Source organism: Artemia sp. Qi Xiang Cuo, chromosome 16 (assembly GCF_049724085.1).
Source record: "Artemia sp. Qi Xiang Cuo chromosome 16, ASM4972408v1, whole genome shotgun sequence".
Classification (NCBI taxonomy): Eukaryota; Metazoa; Arthropoda; class Branchiopoda; order Anostraca; family Artemiidae; genus Artemia; species Artemia sp. Qi Xiang Cuo.
In genome coordinates this window covers 15,438,270-15,454,462 of record NC_142809.1, presented here as the reverse complement: position 1 = coordinate 15,454,462, position 16,193 = coordinate 15,438,270, and the positions used below count along the sequence as shown (strand labels likewise).

The 16,193-nt window shown below is 38.5% G+C and overlaps 1 protein-coding gene and 1 pseudogene across 2 annotated transcripts in view; one reads left to right on the top strand and one right to left on the bottom strand.

The window, feature by feature from the left end:
- LOC148942614 (CAP-Gly domain-containing linker protein 4-like) overlaps positions 1 to 16,193 on the top strand; it is a 208,731-nt gene that overhangs the window by 95,990 nt on the left and 96,548 nt on the right. For both annotated transcript variants that reach the window (XM_089102485.1, XM_089102484.1), the window contains exons 5-6: positions 2,300 to 2,424; positions 12,644 to 12,891. In XM_089102485.1, the coding sequence (XP_088958611.1) occupies positions 2,300 to 2,424; positions 12,644 to 12,891 (373 nt within the window). The remainder of the gene's footprint in view (positions 1 to 2,299; positions 2,425 to 12,643; positions 12,892 to 16,193) is intronic.
- LOC148942617 (uncharacterized) lies at positions 7,754 to 10,342 on the bottom strand (annotated as a pseudogene).

Below are 16,193 nucleotides of genomic sequence, written 5' to 3'. Positions count from 1 at the left end.
CTTTCAATCTTAAGCAATAAACTCTGAAGTTCAAATTCAAGTTACATCTATCGCTATTTTTTATTACTATCCTCGCTTAAGATCTTATATATCCTCACATTTAAATTATAACATCAAATGCAAGGTAAAATAATATTTTAAGAATGTGATTATTAACACCAATTCAAGTCCTCCTAGTCTTTGACGAACCTACATGAATACTGGTAAATAGGATTTGAACCCGTATCTTGTTAAAATCATAAACTCTGAAGTTTGCCTTCAGATTGAAGAAATAAGTAAAACATTGTTTCGTAAAACTTCAGTAACACCATCGGAAGGCAATACAATACAATCTAAGAGAAGCTTAGATAGATGGGGATAGAGCATGTAGAATCTTTCAATCATTAACGCCGAGGTTTAACCGCAATTACCATTTTAGATCTTGTTTTGACATTAAAATACTCATTTCAGACCATTTAAAACATAACGTTAGAGTAACGAGGTAAACGGCTATTTTGCAAATATGTTTATCAACACCAACTCAAGTCCTTTCAGTCTGTGATGAACATAGCTAGATAGCAGTAATGTAGTATTTGAATTAGTATCTGCGTGCCTAACTTTAGTTGTTGCGTCAAATTAAATCCTAGGAGGTGAGCAAGAATTTCGTTTTTTGCTTCGTTGTTGCCATTTTTCTTCTTAAGCCATGTTTTTTACCGTTATCAATTAATTTGCTGCAAAATTTAGGTCCATCCTTGTTAGTGTTTGCCACAGTAGACAGAATATACCAGTAAGCTTATCGCAGATCATTTCTGGTCTTCGTTCTCGTTGCGAACAAAAAGCTCCTCCCACTTATTTCTGCATTAGCGGGAATGCGGGTTAGTCTGACTCCGATTGTTTCAATGCACTTTGATGGAAACAGACGGAAACAGACTAACCTGCATTCCCGCTAATCTGACTTCACCTATGTTTATATCTGCAGCAACGTTCTCCGGAGCACTCGCACCCCGGTCCGGGTTTTTATAATGGGTGAGATAGAGAATGATCATACTGATTTTATATGAACTGTGGTGTTTGCAAATGGATGTAATTCACCAAAGGTTAACCCTTGTTCTCAAGGCCGTATACAGGATTTTTTCGGGTTGGGGGGGGGGGTAACTTTTTTGAGGTGGGCTACAAAAAAAACAACTTTTAAAAACGCATCAAAAACTTGTTGATATCGATTTTTGTTACGTTTTACGAGTCTGATAAAAATATCGATAAAGAAGTTCCAAGCCAATGTACACCCCACCTTCTGGATCTGGCCTTGCTTGCTCTGTCCTGGTAAGGAAGAGTTCACCTAGTGAAAAATTAATATTTTGGGTTGTACATATTACTCAAACTATATAATCGTACAAATCGAGTAGACCAAATAGGAACCCTATTTTGGGTTCCTATATAAAGTTTTAATAATTTTATTATTAAAATTTTTAATTTTATAAGTTTTTAATAAAGTTATAATTTTAAGTTTTAATTTTAAAGTTTTTAATTTTAATTTTTAATTAATTCATTTTTTAATTGCAATAAAGTTTTTAATTTTATTTCCAACTTTCAAGTCTTTCTTGCATTTGGACTTGGAACCTGACAAACATCAGCTAAGCAAAACTCGAAAAATTCCTCTCGGCGGAAGTTTAGTTATAACTACACCTTTTAGAGAATAAATGAGCTGTTCTTGTTTTGCTGTTCTCTGACTTCTTGTGTTGAAAATTGGCTGATCAATCATTCATGCTCATCAACAGAAAGCGAGCGGATTCTCTGGCTCACCAATATTTACTGGTTTGAAGTTTCATTCATAGGTTTCACCAGTTAACCAATGGTGTATATAATTTTGTCTCTTTTTTCGTTTCTTTTTTAAGCGGGGTTTATTGACACCTGGAAAATTGCCAAAATATCTTTTAGAAGTTTTAAGATTTCTACAGTTGTTGTGTTTTCTTAAATAAATTCAGCTGGATATATTTCTGAGGGGGAGAAGAATTTTAAAAAGGTGTTGAAATGAGCAGAAATAGTAAGTTGTCAAGGCTGCGCAAAAGGTAATTTTTTAGGAATTTCGAGCCAAGTATGTGTGCAGAATATATTTCTGAAGGGAGGGGAGTTAAAAAAAAGGCAGTTTGCATGTCAAACATTGAAAATTATGGGGAAATTCGCACAAATCCTGTGGTTCTATATAGTGGGGCTGGGCTTAGTACACACACCTGTTTTATATATGGCTCTTTCCCTTAAGAGACCAGCGCTGTTTTCTATTCTGTGGCACAGCATCAGAAATTAATTCAGATTTCACTTTTAGATATTGATATTGACGACCCTTGTCACGAATATGACAATGGCTCAGCACTTCACATGGCAGCTGGAAGTTTGAGCTTGGAATCAGCAAAGGTTCTTATGGAATATGGCGCCAATCCCTCTTTAAAGGTAAGTTACAAAAGGAAAAAATCGCGAATCGCTTCACTTGGCAGTCGGAAGTTTGAACGTGGAACCAGCTAAAGTTCTTATTGAACATATTGTCAATCCATCTTTAAAGTGGGTTAGAAAACGGAAAAAAAGATTTTTTTCTTTTGCTGTCCTTTGAACCGCTTCAGACAAATTGATAAATACACATAAATGCCCAAATGATATAGTCAAAACGTTTCTTTTTATCAATTATGAATCATAGGCAGCGCAATTGCGCTGCCTAAGTAAAGAACGATGTTGGCACAATTATTTTTTTTTTCACACCAGGGCACTTCGTATCGAAGGAGTTGTCGTAGAAACTTCGAAAAGTGCTCATTCGATTGGAAATTGGAGTGGCTAGTGCCCTTTTAATAGTCGAAAGTAACTGGAGGGCAACTAGCCCCCCTTCCCCCCTCCCCCATCATTCCCCCAAACACATCCAATCAAAATTTTTAGACAGCCATTTTGTTCAACGTAGTTGATTCCAAGATAGAAAATATGTTTTTGAGGAGGACACTCCCCCACAACCCTCAGGGCAAGAGTTTTAAGTTATGCCCCGGGGGCATATGAGAACGATGTTGTCAAAGTGTATTATTATTATTTTTTTTCCTTTAGAGCAGGGCACTTTGTACATAAAAAGTTGTCGTAGAAACTTCGAAAAGGGCTCATTCAATTGGAAATTTGGGTGGCTTGTGCCCTTTTTAATAGTCAAAACTGATTGGAATGCAACTAAAACCCCTTCCACCATTGGCGTAGGCAGCATTAGGCAGCATATTGTCTAGGGGGGGGCAGTCGATAGTGTGATGGAGTTTTATCAACTGCTTTTTCCAAACCATCTGCTTTTTCAGCCATATCTAATGTAAATTTGAAGGTATAGGGGGGGGGGGCAACTGACACCCCCCCCCCCCCTGCCCCCTCCCTAAGCCCATGCCTTCCACGCCCACCATTTCCCGAAATACATCCGATCAAAATTTTGAGATAGCCTTTTTGTTCAGCGTAGTTGATTTCCACATAGAAATTATATTTCTGAGGAGGACACTCCCCCACAGCACTCAGGGCAAGGGTTGTAAGTTATGCCCTGGCGGCGTATAAGGCTTTTATAGAAGGTGATTCAAAGGGCTAGTGCCCTTTTTAATAGTCGAAAGTGATTGGAGGGCAACTAACCCCCTTTTAACGCCCACCTTTTCCCCAAAAACATCCAATCAAAATTTTGAGATAGCCATTTTATTCAACGTAGTTTTAAGTTCTGGAAATAAGGTCTTTGAGGGTGATAACCCCCCCCCCTCCACAGCCCTTAGGGCAAGGGTTTTAAGTTATACCCTGGGGCCATATAAGGTTTTATAGAATGTGTTGTCGTAGAAACTTCAAAAAGGGCTCATTCGAGTGGAAATTGAAATGGCGAGAGCCCTTTTTAATAGTCGAAAGTGATTGGAAGGCAACTAACACCCCTTCCACGCCTACCATTTCCCCAAACATATCCAATCAAAATTTTGAGATAGCCATTTTGTTCCATGCAGTTTAAAGTTCAGGAAGTTATACCTTTGAGCAGGACACTCCCCCACAGGCCTCAGGGCAAGGGTTGTAAGTTATGGCCTGGGGGCATATAATGTTTTTATAGAAATATTTGTGGTAAGCGAGTGAAAAGGGCTAACTCAATTGGAAATTTAAAGGACTATTGTCCTTAAAAACAGTTAAAAGTAATTGGAGGGCCTATAAACCTCCTCTCTCGTCTATCTTTCCCAAAACCATATCCAAGCAAAATTTTTAGGTAGCCATTTTATTCGACTTAGTTAACATTTGTAGAAATTAGGCCTTTAAGGATGACACCCCCTTCCCCTCACAGTCATCAGGGCAAGGATTGTAAGTTTTGTTCTGGGGGCATATAAGGTTTTTAATGAAAGCGTTGTCGTAGAAACTTCAAAAGGGCTCATTCAATTGGAAATTGAAAGAGCTAGTGCCTTTTTTAATAGTTGAAAGTGATTGGAAATTATGTTTTTGAAATGGATACTCCCCCATAGTCTTCAGGAAAAGGATTGTAAGTTATGCCCTGGGTTCAAATAGTGGTTTAATAGAAAGCGTTTTCGTAAAGGTTTCAAAAAGGCATTCTTTAGTTAGGGGTTCAAGATATCAGTTACCTTTTTAACACTAGAAAATGATTGGAGGGCCTCTAGCCCCCTTCACACACCCCACTTTCCCCCACACACACCCAATCACGGTTTTGAGATATCCATTTTGTTCAATGTAGTTTTAAATTCTGGAAATTAGGTTTTTAAGGATGACAGCCCCCCACAACCCTCAGGGCATAGGTTGTAAGTTATGCCCTAGGGGCATATAATGTTTTTCATAGAAAGCGTTGTCGTAGAAACTTCAAAAACGGCTCATTTGATTGGAAATTGAAATGGATAGTGATCTTTTTAATAGTTGAAAGTGATTGAAAGGCAACTAACACCCCTTCCACGCCCACCATTTCCCCAAACACATCCAATCAAAATTCTGAGATAGCCTTTTTGTTCCGCGCAGTTTAAAGTTCAGGAAATTATACTTTTGAGCAGGATAATCCTCCCACAGTCTTCAGGGCAAGGGTTATAAATTATGCCCTGGGGGCAAATAAGGTTTTTATTGAAATTTTTCTCGTAGAAACGTGAAAAAAGGCTCATTCGATTGAAAATTCAAAGGGCTAGTGCCCTTTTTAATAGTCGAAAGTAATTTGAGGGCAACTAACTCCCCTCTCACGCCCACATTGACATTGCGCGAGCAAATGGCATATACTAAGGGGAAGAGGACTGCACCTGTCACAAGAAGGATGACTCTTCCTCAGGAGGGGGGGGGGGGTCAAGAATCCCTTTCATATAGAAATTTTGTAAATTGAGCGCATGTGTAATAAGAAACAAAACAGATATTACGTGAACAAATAGCATGTATAAAGAGGTAGAGTCGTCCTCAGGGTGAAGGGATCCTCACCCACCAAAAAATGACATTAGGGAAGATGTCAGGTAAATTTTGACCTTCAAGGCAAAGCCAGACTAGCCTCGTCTGTCAAAATTCTTCTGATGTACCTGCACTTGATAACACCTAGGGAATTTACTGGATTATTACTCTGAATATACCAAAGAACATCGCTAAACTCTCGAAAATTTCTGGTAAAATTCTTAAGCCTATATAAAGAAGGTGTTAAGACGCCCTCCTGTCCACCCTCTTGGAAAAAAAAGACTGGTGGTGTTCTGTTTTTTTTTACTAAGATTAACCTTTATCCCAAAATTACTGAAATGCACTGTTTGTCTGAGTATGACGAAATCCTTTTTCAAATTCAAATTCAAATTCAAATTAATTTATTTAACATAAAAAAATACAAACAAATTTACAGCGGCCATCTACAAAAACCCGAAGGTTTGTTTACGATGGCTGCAAATCCATTATTATAAAGCTCTACATCCACATAAAAACTATCTCTTTACGGGGAAAAATCAGCACTTGAACTGAATCAACATAAAGAACATATCCTACTCTAAAAGGATTACACTCTAGAAATCGCAAGTGAGAAATATCACATATCATCCTTAAAACATACACTAAAAAAAAAAGAAAAAAAAAAGAAAAAAAAAAAAAAAAAAAAAAAAAAAAAAAAGAGATACATCTAACTAAATCAACTATGAAAAAATCAATAAGTATCAGCTAGGCTATAGAGCCGACTCCGTGCGCTTTGGCTGGGTAATTTCGCGAAGATGCGACCATTATCTGTCCAAACAATTTTCATACCAAACAATCAAATTCAAAAATCTAATCATTCAGATTATAACCCAAAAGGTAACGCTTCAATCTACTCTTGAGCTGGCTTACATTATCAACTTGTCTAATAGCATCCGGGAAGGAATTTCACACCCCCGGTCCCGCAAAACGAGGCAGAAACGCAGCACGTTGAGTATTCCGGAGCTCCGATGCAAGGTCATTCCGATGCTTTGGTTTTGTATCAGGCCGCAAGTGCTCCCCGGCTGTTCAATATTATTGTAGCTGCTGTTTTTTGTTACTCACCCAATCAAAATTTCAAGCGAAAAACATTGAATCATCCGGCAGTTGCAGTCAAGCGCCCAATGACCTTAATAGTCAGGGAGCCACTCACCAAAAATGTGACATGGGGTGATCAGTGAGCAGCAGAAGGTTTGACAACGGAATATGGGGTAATCGATAGCGCTGATTACGAATATGGGCGTTATATACTCGGCCGGGGGGGTGCTAGTCTTCGAAATTCGAAAAAATCATGTTTTTTTTCTTTTGCTGTTAAAAAATATGCTTCGCAAAAACTTTCAATAATGATCACGCAGCCTATGGTAATTAATGCCGCTGATTATGAGTGCCATCGCTATACAATTTGGTTCATGGCTGATGACCTTGAAACTTGCAATTTTATTGTTTTCATCCGTCAAAAAAAAAAAAAAAAAAAAAAAAAAAAAAAAAAAAAAAAAAAAAAAAAAAAAAGTTGTAATATTAAAGCATTTGGCTAGTAACAGAAAGTTATACTTTCAAACTACACAGTATACTCATTAGTACATACACGAATTAAGGAATTTACGAACATGACCTTGAAGATAAATATCTGTTCATGCCTAAGTGAAATTACTAATAACATAAACAAAAAAGACTGGCATGATCTTCTGATAACAACTGCTAACTATTTCGTGTAATACACTTATTAACAAACAAAATTTAGAAGATAATAGCTCAGCATACCAAACTTATCCATCTCCGAATTATAGCCAGAAGAAGCATTCATACACCCCCCTCCCTCACAGCCACAACGTAAGTCGCAAGGTCTAAGGCAAGATACTAGCTAATCTTTGATCTTGAAGATAAATCTTTTCATCCCTAAGTGAAATTACTAGTAATATGAGCAAAAAAGACTGGTATGCTCTTCTGATAGCAACTGCTAACTATTTCGTGTAATGCACTTATTAGCAAAAAGGCTTTATAAGATAATAGCTCAGCATATGAAACTTATCCATTTGAGTCCGAATTATAGCTAGAAGAAACATTCATACATTCTCACCCCCCCCCCCCCCCCACACCCAAAAATTAAGTCGCATGGTCTATTTCCCGCAAATGAAATATTTACGTACATGACCTTGAAGCTAATGCCTAAGTGAAATTACTAATAATATGAATAAAAAAGACTCGAATGCTCTTCTTATAGCAACAGCTAACTATTTCGTGTAATGTACTTATTGACAAGAAAATTTTAAAAGGTACTAGCTCAGCATATCAAATTTTTCCATCTGAGTCTGAATTATAGATAGAAGAAACTTTAAAAATTATAGAACTAGAAGAAATAAGTATAGAGCATAGAAGAAGCATTCAAACATTTTCCACCACAGTCACAAAGTAAATCACAAGGTCTATTTACCACACACGGACAATTTTTTGCACAGCCCTTGCACAAGTAGTACTCAGGGGCTACACCATCTATGAATGCCTTAAGAGTGGACACAACTGGCCTAACCTCACCACCCTGAAATGTCCAGCCAAACTGTAGGGGATCTAGAAACTGCGGCTTTGGTCAGTTCGCTTGTAAAAAAATGTCCAACTGGAGGTAAACGCGCTTAGTATGGCACTCAAAGGCAGCGTCAGATGGTGGCAAAAATTTAAGCTCCCACTTTCGAGTGTATAAATGTACTCGCAAGTCATCAAGAGAGGTAAAGAGGTGTGGATCTTTACCGTATGCGGTGACGATGACTTTTTTTGCAAATACAAAGAAAACTTTCTTGCAGAGAAGGATCGATCTTTGACCTCTATCTCTTTCACAAGTAAAGCAATCTGTTCCTGCAGTCCCTATTTCTCGACAGCCTTAGCCACCACTCTTTTACCTTTAGAGAACATAAAACCAACTGTATCACAGCCCAAAACCGTATGAAGAAGGCAGATTGATAAAACTAGATGGTTTGACCAATTCCGGTAAAGTTGGTATATAGGCACTCAATATTCACGGAATCGCACAAAAACTTTCCACTTTCCATAATTTGAGTGGTATCCAAGGAATAGCTTATAATGAAACAACAAAAAGAAAGCAATATCTGTGTCATTCGCATCTACATACACAATATCGATATCCCTCTTCAAACAGTCCAACGTGTTCAACACAACTCTAGTATCCGCCTCTTCATGGGTACAACTCAAACGCTGTTCAAAGTCTGTATCAATACTTCCACTTCTGCTGAGCATCACTACTCTCATCCAGTCTTGAAAGCCTCCAGAGGGGTGGACAGTTAAACCTGCTTGAAGCACATGGACTAAGTTTTCGTATTCGTCAAATAAAAGTTCAATCAATTTTGCCTTTGCTTTGGAATATGATAATATCGAGTTCCAATCATCTAGCTTTGAGTGTTTACCTGGAGATACTGAAAATTTGTATCGAGATCCTTGCTGCTCGTGGCAACCAGCACAGTCCTTCCAGCAGATCATATTGCCTTCTTTGTCACAATATACGAATATCCCTTCGTATCTATGTGCAAGGACATGCGGTTCTTTAATGTCACCGTTAAATGACACAAGAGTAGAAAATGTTCGTTTTCCGTAGCTCTCAATGGTTTCCCATTCAGTTGGCGGGTGGCTTCTCAGGCACGGCATCAAGTCTACCACCCTTGAGTGAGTCGACTCACTGCTAATCTCGACGTTAACGGGTCACTCATTCAAACTACTTTTTGCTTTCAAATACTCCAGAAGAGCTGACTTGGTTCCTGACCTAAGTACAACCTTTCCAAAAATTGCACTTCTCTCAAATATAGAAGGTGCATATGAGAGAAGCTCATGAGAAAGCAAATTCCTCAGATGGTGAAGTCCTGTGTCGCCAGCAATGTCAACACTCACCAATACCCTTTTGACAGTTTGAAGTTCAATATTGATGAGACTATTTACGGCACTCAAAGTCCGGATTTTCTTTTTCTGGTTCGCCTGCTCATTATTCATGACCTTCACTTTCCTAAAAGCAGTTTTATCCCCATCCAAGTAGCGCTCAAGCGCTCTCCTTCCAATAGCTCGCACATCAAGAAGACTGTCAGCGATCTCACTATCGACTCAAGAGTATGAATATTGAGCAAATCGTTATCACTGCATCGAAAAGGATTGAGCCTGGACTCTAGAACAGACTTCACTTTATCAACAGCTATTTGCTGCCGCAGGATGAAGGAAGGGTTGTCTTCGTGGTGAGCGGTGTCAAACTCACTTTGAGGCACAATATGTAGCATCTCACTGAATGTAGCTGAGACTGAGGCACAAAAAGGAAGAGTTAAAGTCCACTTCACAAGTGCTAACTCATTCATGGTAATCCCTGTCACTCCACCTTCCGTTTTTGAATCCAAATTAATAGTGGATTCTATAGCATGATCAGGGGATACGCAATTGAATTTGGCATTTCACCTCTTCACATTGAACAGTCCATTGCAGAATGCCTGATGTACCCCTGGGGGTAAGCTCTGCATCTCTGCCAGGTACTCAATCAAGCAAGTCCCGTATTTATAGTGACCACATGTAACTAAATAAGGAAGCATTTGGCCCACTCCTGCAAGGTGGCCGTCCCAGTCACCAGATCTTTCACTATGCAAAAACTGCCACAAAATTAGTATCATTTCTTTGTACTGATTCCAAAACCTGTGGGTTTTTCAGCTTGCACGGGAATTCTCAAACATTTCCGACCACGGGGATAATGTGTCAAGTTTTTCCTTAAGACACTGAAGGATCTCATCAATGGGAGTATCCTCTCTTGAGGTATTCAAGTTCTGTAGTAAGTCCCCAATTTCTTCAAAATAGTAGTGCACGATAAGTTGTCGGATTCGGTGCAAAAATCTTCGAAAGCTTCCCAGTACAGAGGAATTGAAGTTATCAAGTATTTTGCAATAGGTTGCATAGGTTGCATCAAGACATGGCTAATTGTAGACAGAGAAAAGCCAAGACAGAGAGTCCAAGTAATTGAGAGGCAAATGTTTAAATGTCACGGAGATCTACCGCCGGGACAGGCGCATTCGTGTTGGATAGATGCCTATGCTTATCCGAGCTAAAAATTGGGTCACTCCGCTTCTTCGCTAATAGTTCAAAGACGAAAAGGGTTAGAGAATTTCCAGATCACTCATTTTATAGAAAAATAAATATCCTACAGAATCCATTAATAAAAAATGTACATTATGTAGGCAAATTTCCAAGACGGATCAAGATTATTCCAAAAACGCTATAAATTATGTTATCTTTTTCGTTGATTTTCAGGGATTAAAATTGAACGGCAAAAGATAAAACAATTTTGGAAACAGAATATTGAACCTTTTTCAATTTCCTTTAATTTGAGCTATATCTAAGCAATTTTGGAGCGGTTTGAATTTTTTATTCATTGTAAGGGAATTTTGTCGGTGGAGATGGATTTTTAGGGAATTTGAAGAAATGGGGATGTTGCAACCACTTGTCGACTATATAACGTCGATTTTCGTATCACATCAGATTACATAAGACTGCTTTCTCAAACCTTCTGCTGCTTGCTGATCACCCAAAGCCTTAAATATCAACATTTTTCTCGTGTGGCTCCCTGACTATAAGAAGGATTCTATTTGATCTTCTTAATGTTACAAATAGTTAAAATACCTAGTACTAGGGGAGGCACCTCCCTGGGTGTGATTCTTACGTATATGAATAGCTTTTATAACCATCCCCTCAATCTAGCCCCCGTTGAGTCGGAGTTACCATCTTTCCCTCCTGTTATCTCCCTTCTTTTTCAATAACCCATGTCTCTTACCGCCCACTTAGCAATTCTGGCTTTCTTACTTTTGTAAACTGAGGAAAACAAGTGTCTGCCCTTTTTATATTCCGTTTCCACTTATTAGTGCTTTCGGTGACATCATTTTAAAGCCCTTGTCTGTTGTTTTCAGTGGGATTACTGAGTCTGTCCAATTCACCAAATAAGGAAACAGGGTTTTATAACCCCCTTAAAAAAGAAAGATGGAAAGCCTGGTTTTGAAGGGGTTCGTCGCATCTCCCTCATTCCCATTTTCTCCAAATTATATGAACGATTCGTTGCTGTTTGGCTGAAGGAAAAAACCCTTCCTCTTACAAACCTGAGCCAATTTGGGAACCTCGAATCCACTTCTATCTCTCATTACCTTGTTTATCTAACCGACTTCATTGGGATAATCCTTGAATTATCCATTGTGACCTTGTTAATCACGATGTTGTTGTTTAGAAACTTGTCACTGAGTTCAATATTCACTTTTCCTGGTGAAATTAGTTGCTTCTTTCCTATCAAATAGATAACAAGTAATCAAGTACCAGAATTGTTATTCTAATCCCCTCCCTGTTAACAATGAAGTAGTCCAAGGTATTCTCCTTATTCCCTTTCTTTTTTCAGTTATGATCAACAGTCTTGCGACAGGAATTTTCCGACAGGTAGAAATTCGTTGATAAACTTACGGTCGTTGAAAGCTATAAGAATTTCAATGATTAACCCTATTTATATCCTAATTGTACATAGTGTCTTGGAATTTGACATCAGAGTAAACCCATCTAAATTCATAGTTTTGCCAATTTGTCTCCTTAAATCTTCACCACCTTTTTAAATCCTCTTTTTCATAACCTGAGGCCAACACAGCTACGCATGCTCCTCCTCTATCCCAATCTATTCAAAGTCTGCCTCTTTACATCCTCCTAGCAAGCTCTCATTTTCCTAAGATTTTTACTTACGGCTTCTTCCCACCCCAATCGAGAAAAACTTACCTTCCTTTTAGCCTTAGACGGTTCGCAAAAAAGGACAATATTTGACAATCTGTAATTTTTCATCTGTAGAACTAGCCCTCACCATCTCAACCTTTTTCTCATTATAGCCCAAGATAGCGGAATTGAACCACACTTTTGCGCACAGCCTACTGTTTGAGATACGGTCAGTCAGTCGGGTACCTAAAATAATCCGTAGGCAATTTCTCCGGAAAACATCTAGCAAACCTTCCTCCGTTTTTGGGAGCGCCCATGCTTTAGAACCCTACTTGACCACGGTCATCACTATAGCTTCCTTTATTCCAATCTTGGTTCACAGACTCTTTAAACGGTTAGCTATCTTCAATTTTATAGGAGTTGATTCGTAAAGAATTAACAATTATTTTGTTCTGCATACATTTTGAGCGTAAATAAAGCAGCATTGTCTTACACTGATTTAATAAGCTAAATCTTTTATTTATTTTAGGATGATTTGGGTCGTACTCCATTCGATTGTATTCCTGATCCGACAACAGTTGACCTTTTGCCAGAAGCTGAAAGTACGATTCAAGAGCTTTTTGAACTGCTTTCTATAAGGGCCTACTCTCCACCTGGTAGAAGTCAGACGCAAATGGTCAACAATGAAACCATTGGTGGCCGTGCTATTTTAAAGGCCATGGGACTGCGAATCGGAGATCGAGTTATGATGAATGGCTGCAAAAGTGGCATATTAAGGTAAAGGATGTTTGACACATCAGAAGCTATTGTGTTTGAATTTGGCTTGAATTCATGAACCAAGAACCATGTGGCTGAATTTTGGTTTGAAGTTTTTTTTCATCATTTTGATAGTGACGAACCTGCCAATTTAAGATTGTCATGGTGAACGGCTTTGAAACTGGTATGATAAAGTGAAATATAGTTGAGACGTTCAGAGACGGTTTTAGGGAGGTGAGCGGGCAGAGGGGGTACTTGCCCCGGGCACAGACATTTTAGGAGCGCAAAATTTTAAATAAATAATTTAATATTTATAATCATTTCGTTACGTTTGAAATTTTTTTGAATCCAAAATTTTCATTTTTCCCATGTGTTTTCCCATATGAAGTAAGAAAAGTCAGATTTAGATAAATGTCAAATTTGGTTAATTAGTGAAAATTTTGCTAAAAAATAAGAACTTTGTTAAAATTTGGCCTGGAATTTTTCGGGTTACAAGGGGAAGGGGGCTAGTCAAGATTTTACCCCGGGCACAAGAGAGGGCAGAACCGCCACAGGAGACATTATAAGCCAAACAATTGGTACAAAAATCATGTCAATCACAGAAGGAAAAAATGCGAGGAAAGAAGAAGCAACCGAAGTAGTACGATCACCAAAGAGAAAGAAATATAGAAAAATTAAGGCTGAAACCCCAAACAAGCATCATTCTTAGAGAGGGGAGGGGGGGGGCAAATGTTTGACACAACCAGGTTAATTACAAATCGTTTTGGTATTTCTTCTTTTTTTAGTTCAAAATTTCTTAAAGTATTCGGTGTTTCTGTTTTTATTTTGGATTTCTTGATCTTTTTTCAGAGTTAGCATTTTGTTAACTTTTTCAAGCTATTATTATTTTGGTTTCTCGCTTCCGCTGAGGATGTTTAGCAGTTTTTTAGCACCCTCTGGCCTTTCTCTCCTGTTTTGCTTTAAGGATTCATTTGTCCATTGAGATAATAGAGCGATATAATGGGCATGGCGAGGCTTTGACGGTTGTCCGTTACCAGTTAAGTGTACTAGGTAGTAGTAGTAGTAGTAGTAGTATATATATATATATATATATATATATATATATATATATATATATATATATATATATATATATATATATATATATATATATATATTTATAGGAGTATATATATATATGTTGGCACAATGTATTATTTATTTATTTATTATTTTTCTTTTGGTTCTTGGTCTTAGACCAGGGCACTTCCTATCGAAGGAGTTATCGTAGAAACTTCGAAAAGGGGTCATTCGATTGGAAATTGGAGGGGCTTGTGCTCTTTTTAATAGTCGAAAATGATTGGAAGGCAACTAACACTCCTTTCACGTCTACCATTTCCCTAAACACATCCAATTAAAATTTTGAGATAGCCACTTTGTTCAGCGTAGTTGATTTCCAGATAGAAATTATGTTTATGAGGAGGACACTCCCCCACAGCCCTCAGGGCAAGGGTTTTAAGTTCTGCCCTGGGGGCTTATAAACTTTTTATAGAAAGCTTTGTCGTAGAAACTTTAAAAAGATATCATTTGATTGGATATTAAATGGGCGAGTGCCGTTTTAAATAATCGAAAATGATTGAAGGGCGACAAAACCTTCTCTCAAGCCACCTTTTCCCGACATACATCTAATCAAAATGTTAAGATAGTCATTTTTCAGCGTAGCTGAAATTTCTGGAAATAATGTCTTTGAGGATGACAACCCCCAGCCTTCTCATGGCAAGGGTTGTAAGTTATGCCCTGGGGGCATATAAGGTTTTTATAGAAAGCGTTGTTGTAGAAACTTCAAAAAGGGCTCGTTTGATTGGAAATTGAAATGGCTAGTGTCCTTTTTAATTGTCGAAAGTGATTGGAAGGCAACTAACACCCCTTCCACGCCCACCATTTATCCAAGCATATCCAATCAAAATTTTTAGATAGCCATTTTCTTCAACATGGTTGAGGTCTTGAAATTAGGTCTTTGAGGATGACACTCCCCCTACAGCCCTCAGGGTAAGGGTTGTAAGTTATGCACCAGTCTCTTCGGAGCCGTGGGTTCGAATCCCACCGCTGACACCAGTATTGGAGGAGGGTGAAGATGACTGGGCTTCGCCACTGAAATTGGGGGAAAAACCTCTAATGCCACCAGAGTAATCTGGCGGTACCCCAAAAGCCAGTGTAGCTTCTACGCGCCACAGATTTCTGCTTTTCCCGTCTCTGGCGGTTTAAACAACCGTCAGGGTTCTCTGGCAAGTACACTTTCCCAGTGGTTTCAGTGTGCCACACTCTTTGGCCTCAGGTACCATAAAGATCGAACTCCACAATTCGCCCTCAAGGAAAGCTTAGTTTACGATTCTTTTTCTATACCAAGCTAATCTCAGTCTCGCTGTAGGTTGCCTACCCTACATAGGCCAAGTAAAATAGTTCAAAGATATAAAGAAAGATTTCTTATCTGTATTCACAACCACATATATCAGACTCAAAAACGGAACTAAAACCAAAAACTCTTACAATTAATAAAACACTTTGAGAGGCGCCCTTGCGCGCGCACCTCTGACCAAAGGCGATGAATGGCCGAATCAAATTAAACTCCCAGCATCTTTTGAAGCTTTTCAAGCTGTAAATTTAAAATGTATGTCATCGCTCACCTGGCTTTTTCAGACACTAGCTAATTAATGGATTCTTTAGACATATCGTAATACAAGCTTTCCCGGGATTTAGATATTTGACATAAATGAGTTAATTTTTTTAAAAAGGACATTTTTCTGAAACAAAAGGGGCCAAAGGTCCCAACAGGCATATAAGGTTTTTATAAAAAGCTTTGTCGTAGAAACTTGAAAAAGGGCACTTTCGATTGAAAAGTTAATGGGCTTGCGCCGGTTTCAATAGTAGGAAGTTATTGAAGCGTAGCTAACCCCCCTCTCACGCCCACCTTTTCCCCAAACACATCCGATCAAAATTTTGAGATAGCCGTTTTGTTCAACGTAGTTGAAAGTTCTGGAAATAAGGTTGACACCACCCCCTCCCCCACAGTCCTCAGGGCAAGGGTTGAAAGTTATGCCCTGGGGGCATATAAGTTTTTTTTATAGAAAGCGTTATCGTAGAAACTTCCAAAAGGGCTCATTTGATTGGAAGTTGAAATGGCTAGAGCCCTTTTTAATAGTCGAAAGTGATTGGAAGGCAGGTAACACCCTTCCCACGCCCACCATTTCCCCTAACACATCCAATCAGAATTTTGAGATTGCCATTTTGTTAAACATGGTTGAAAGTTCTCGAAATTAGGTCTTTGAGGATGACACTCCCCCCAC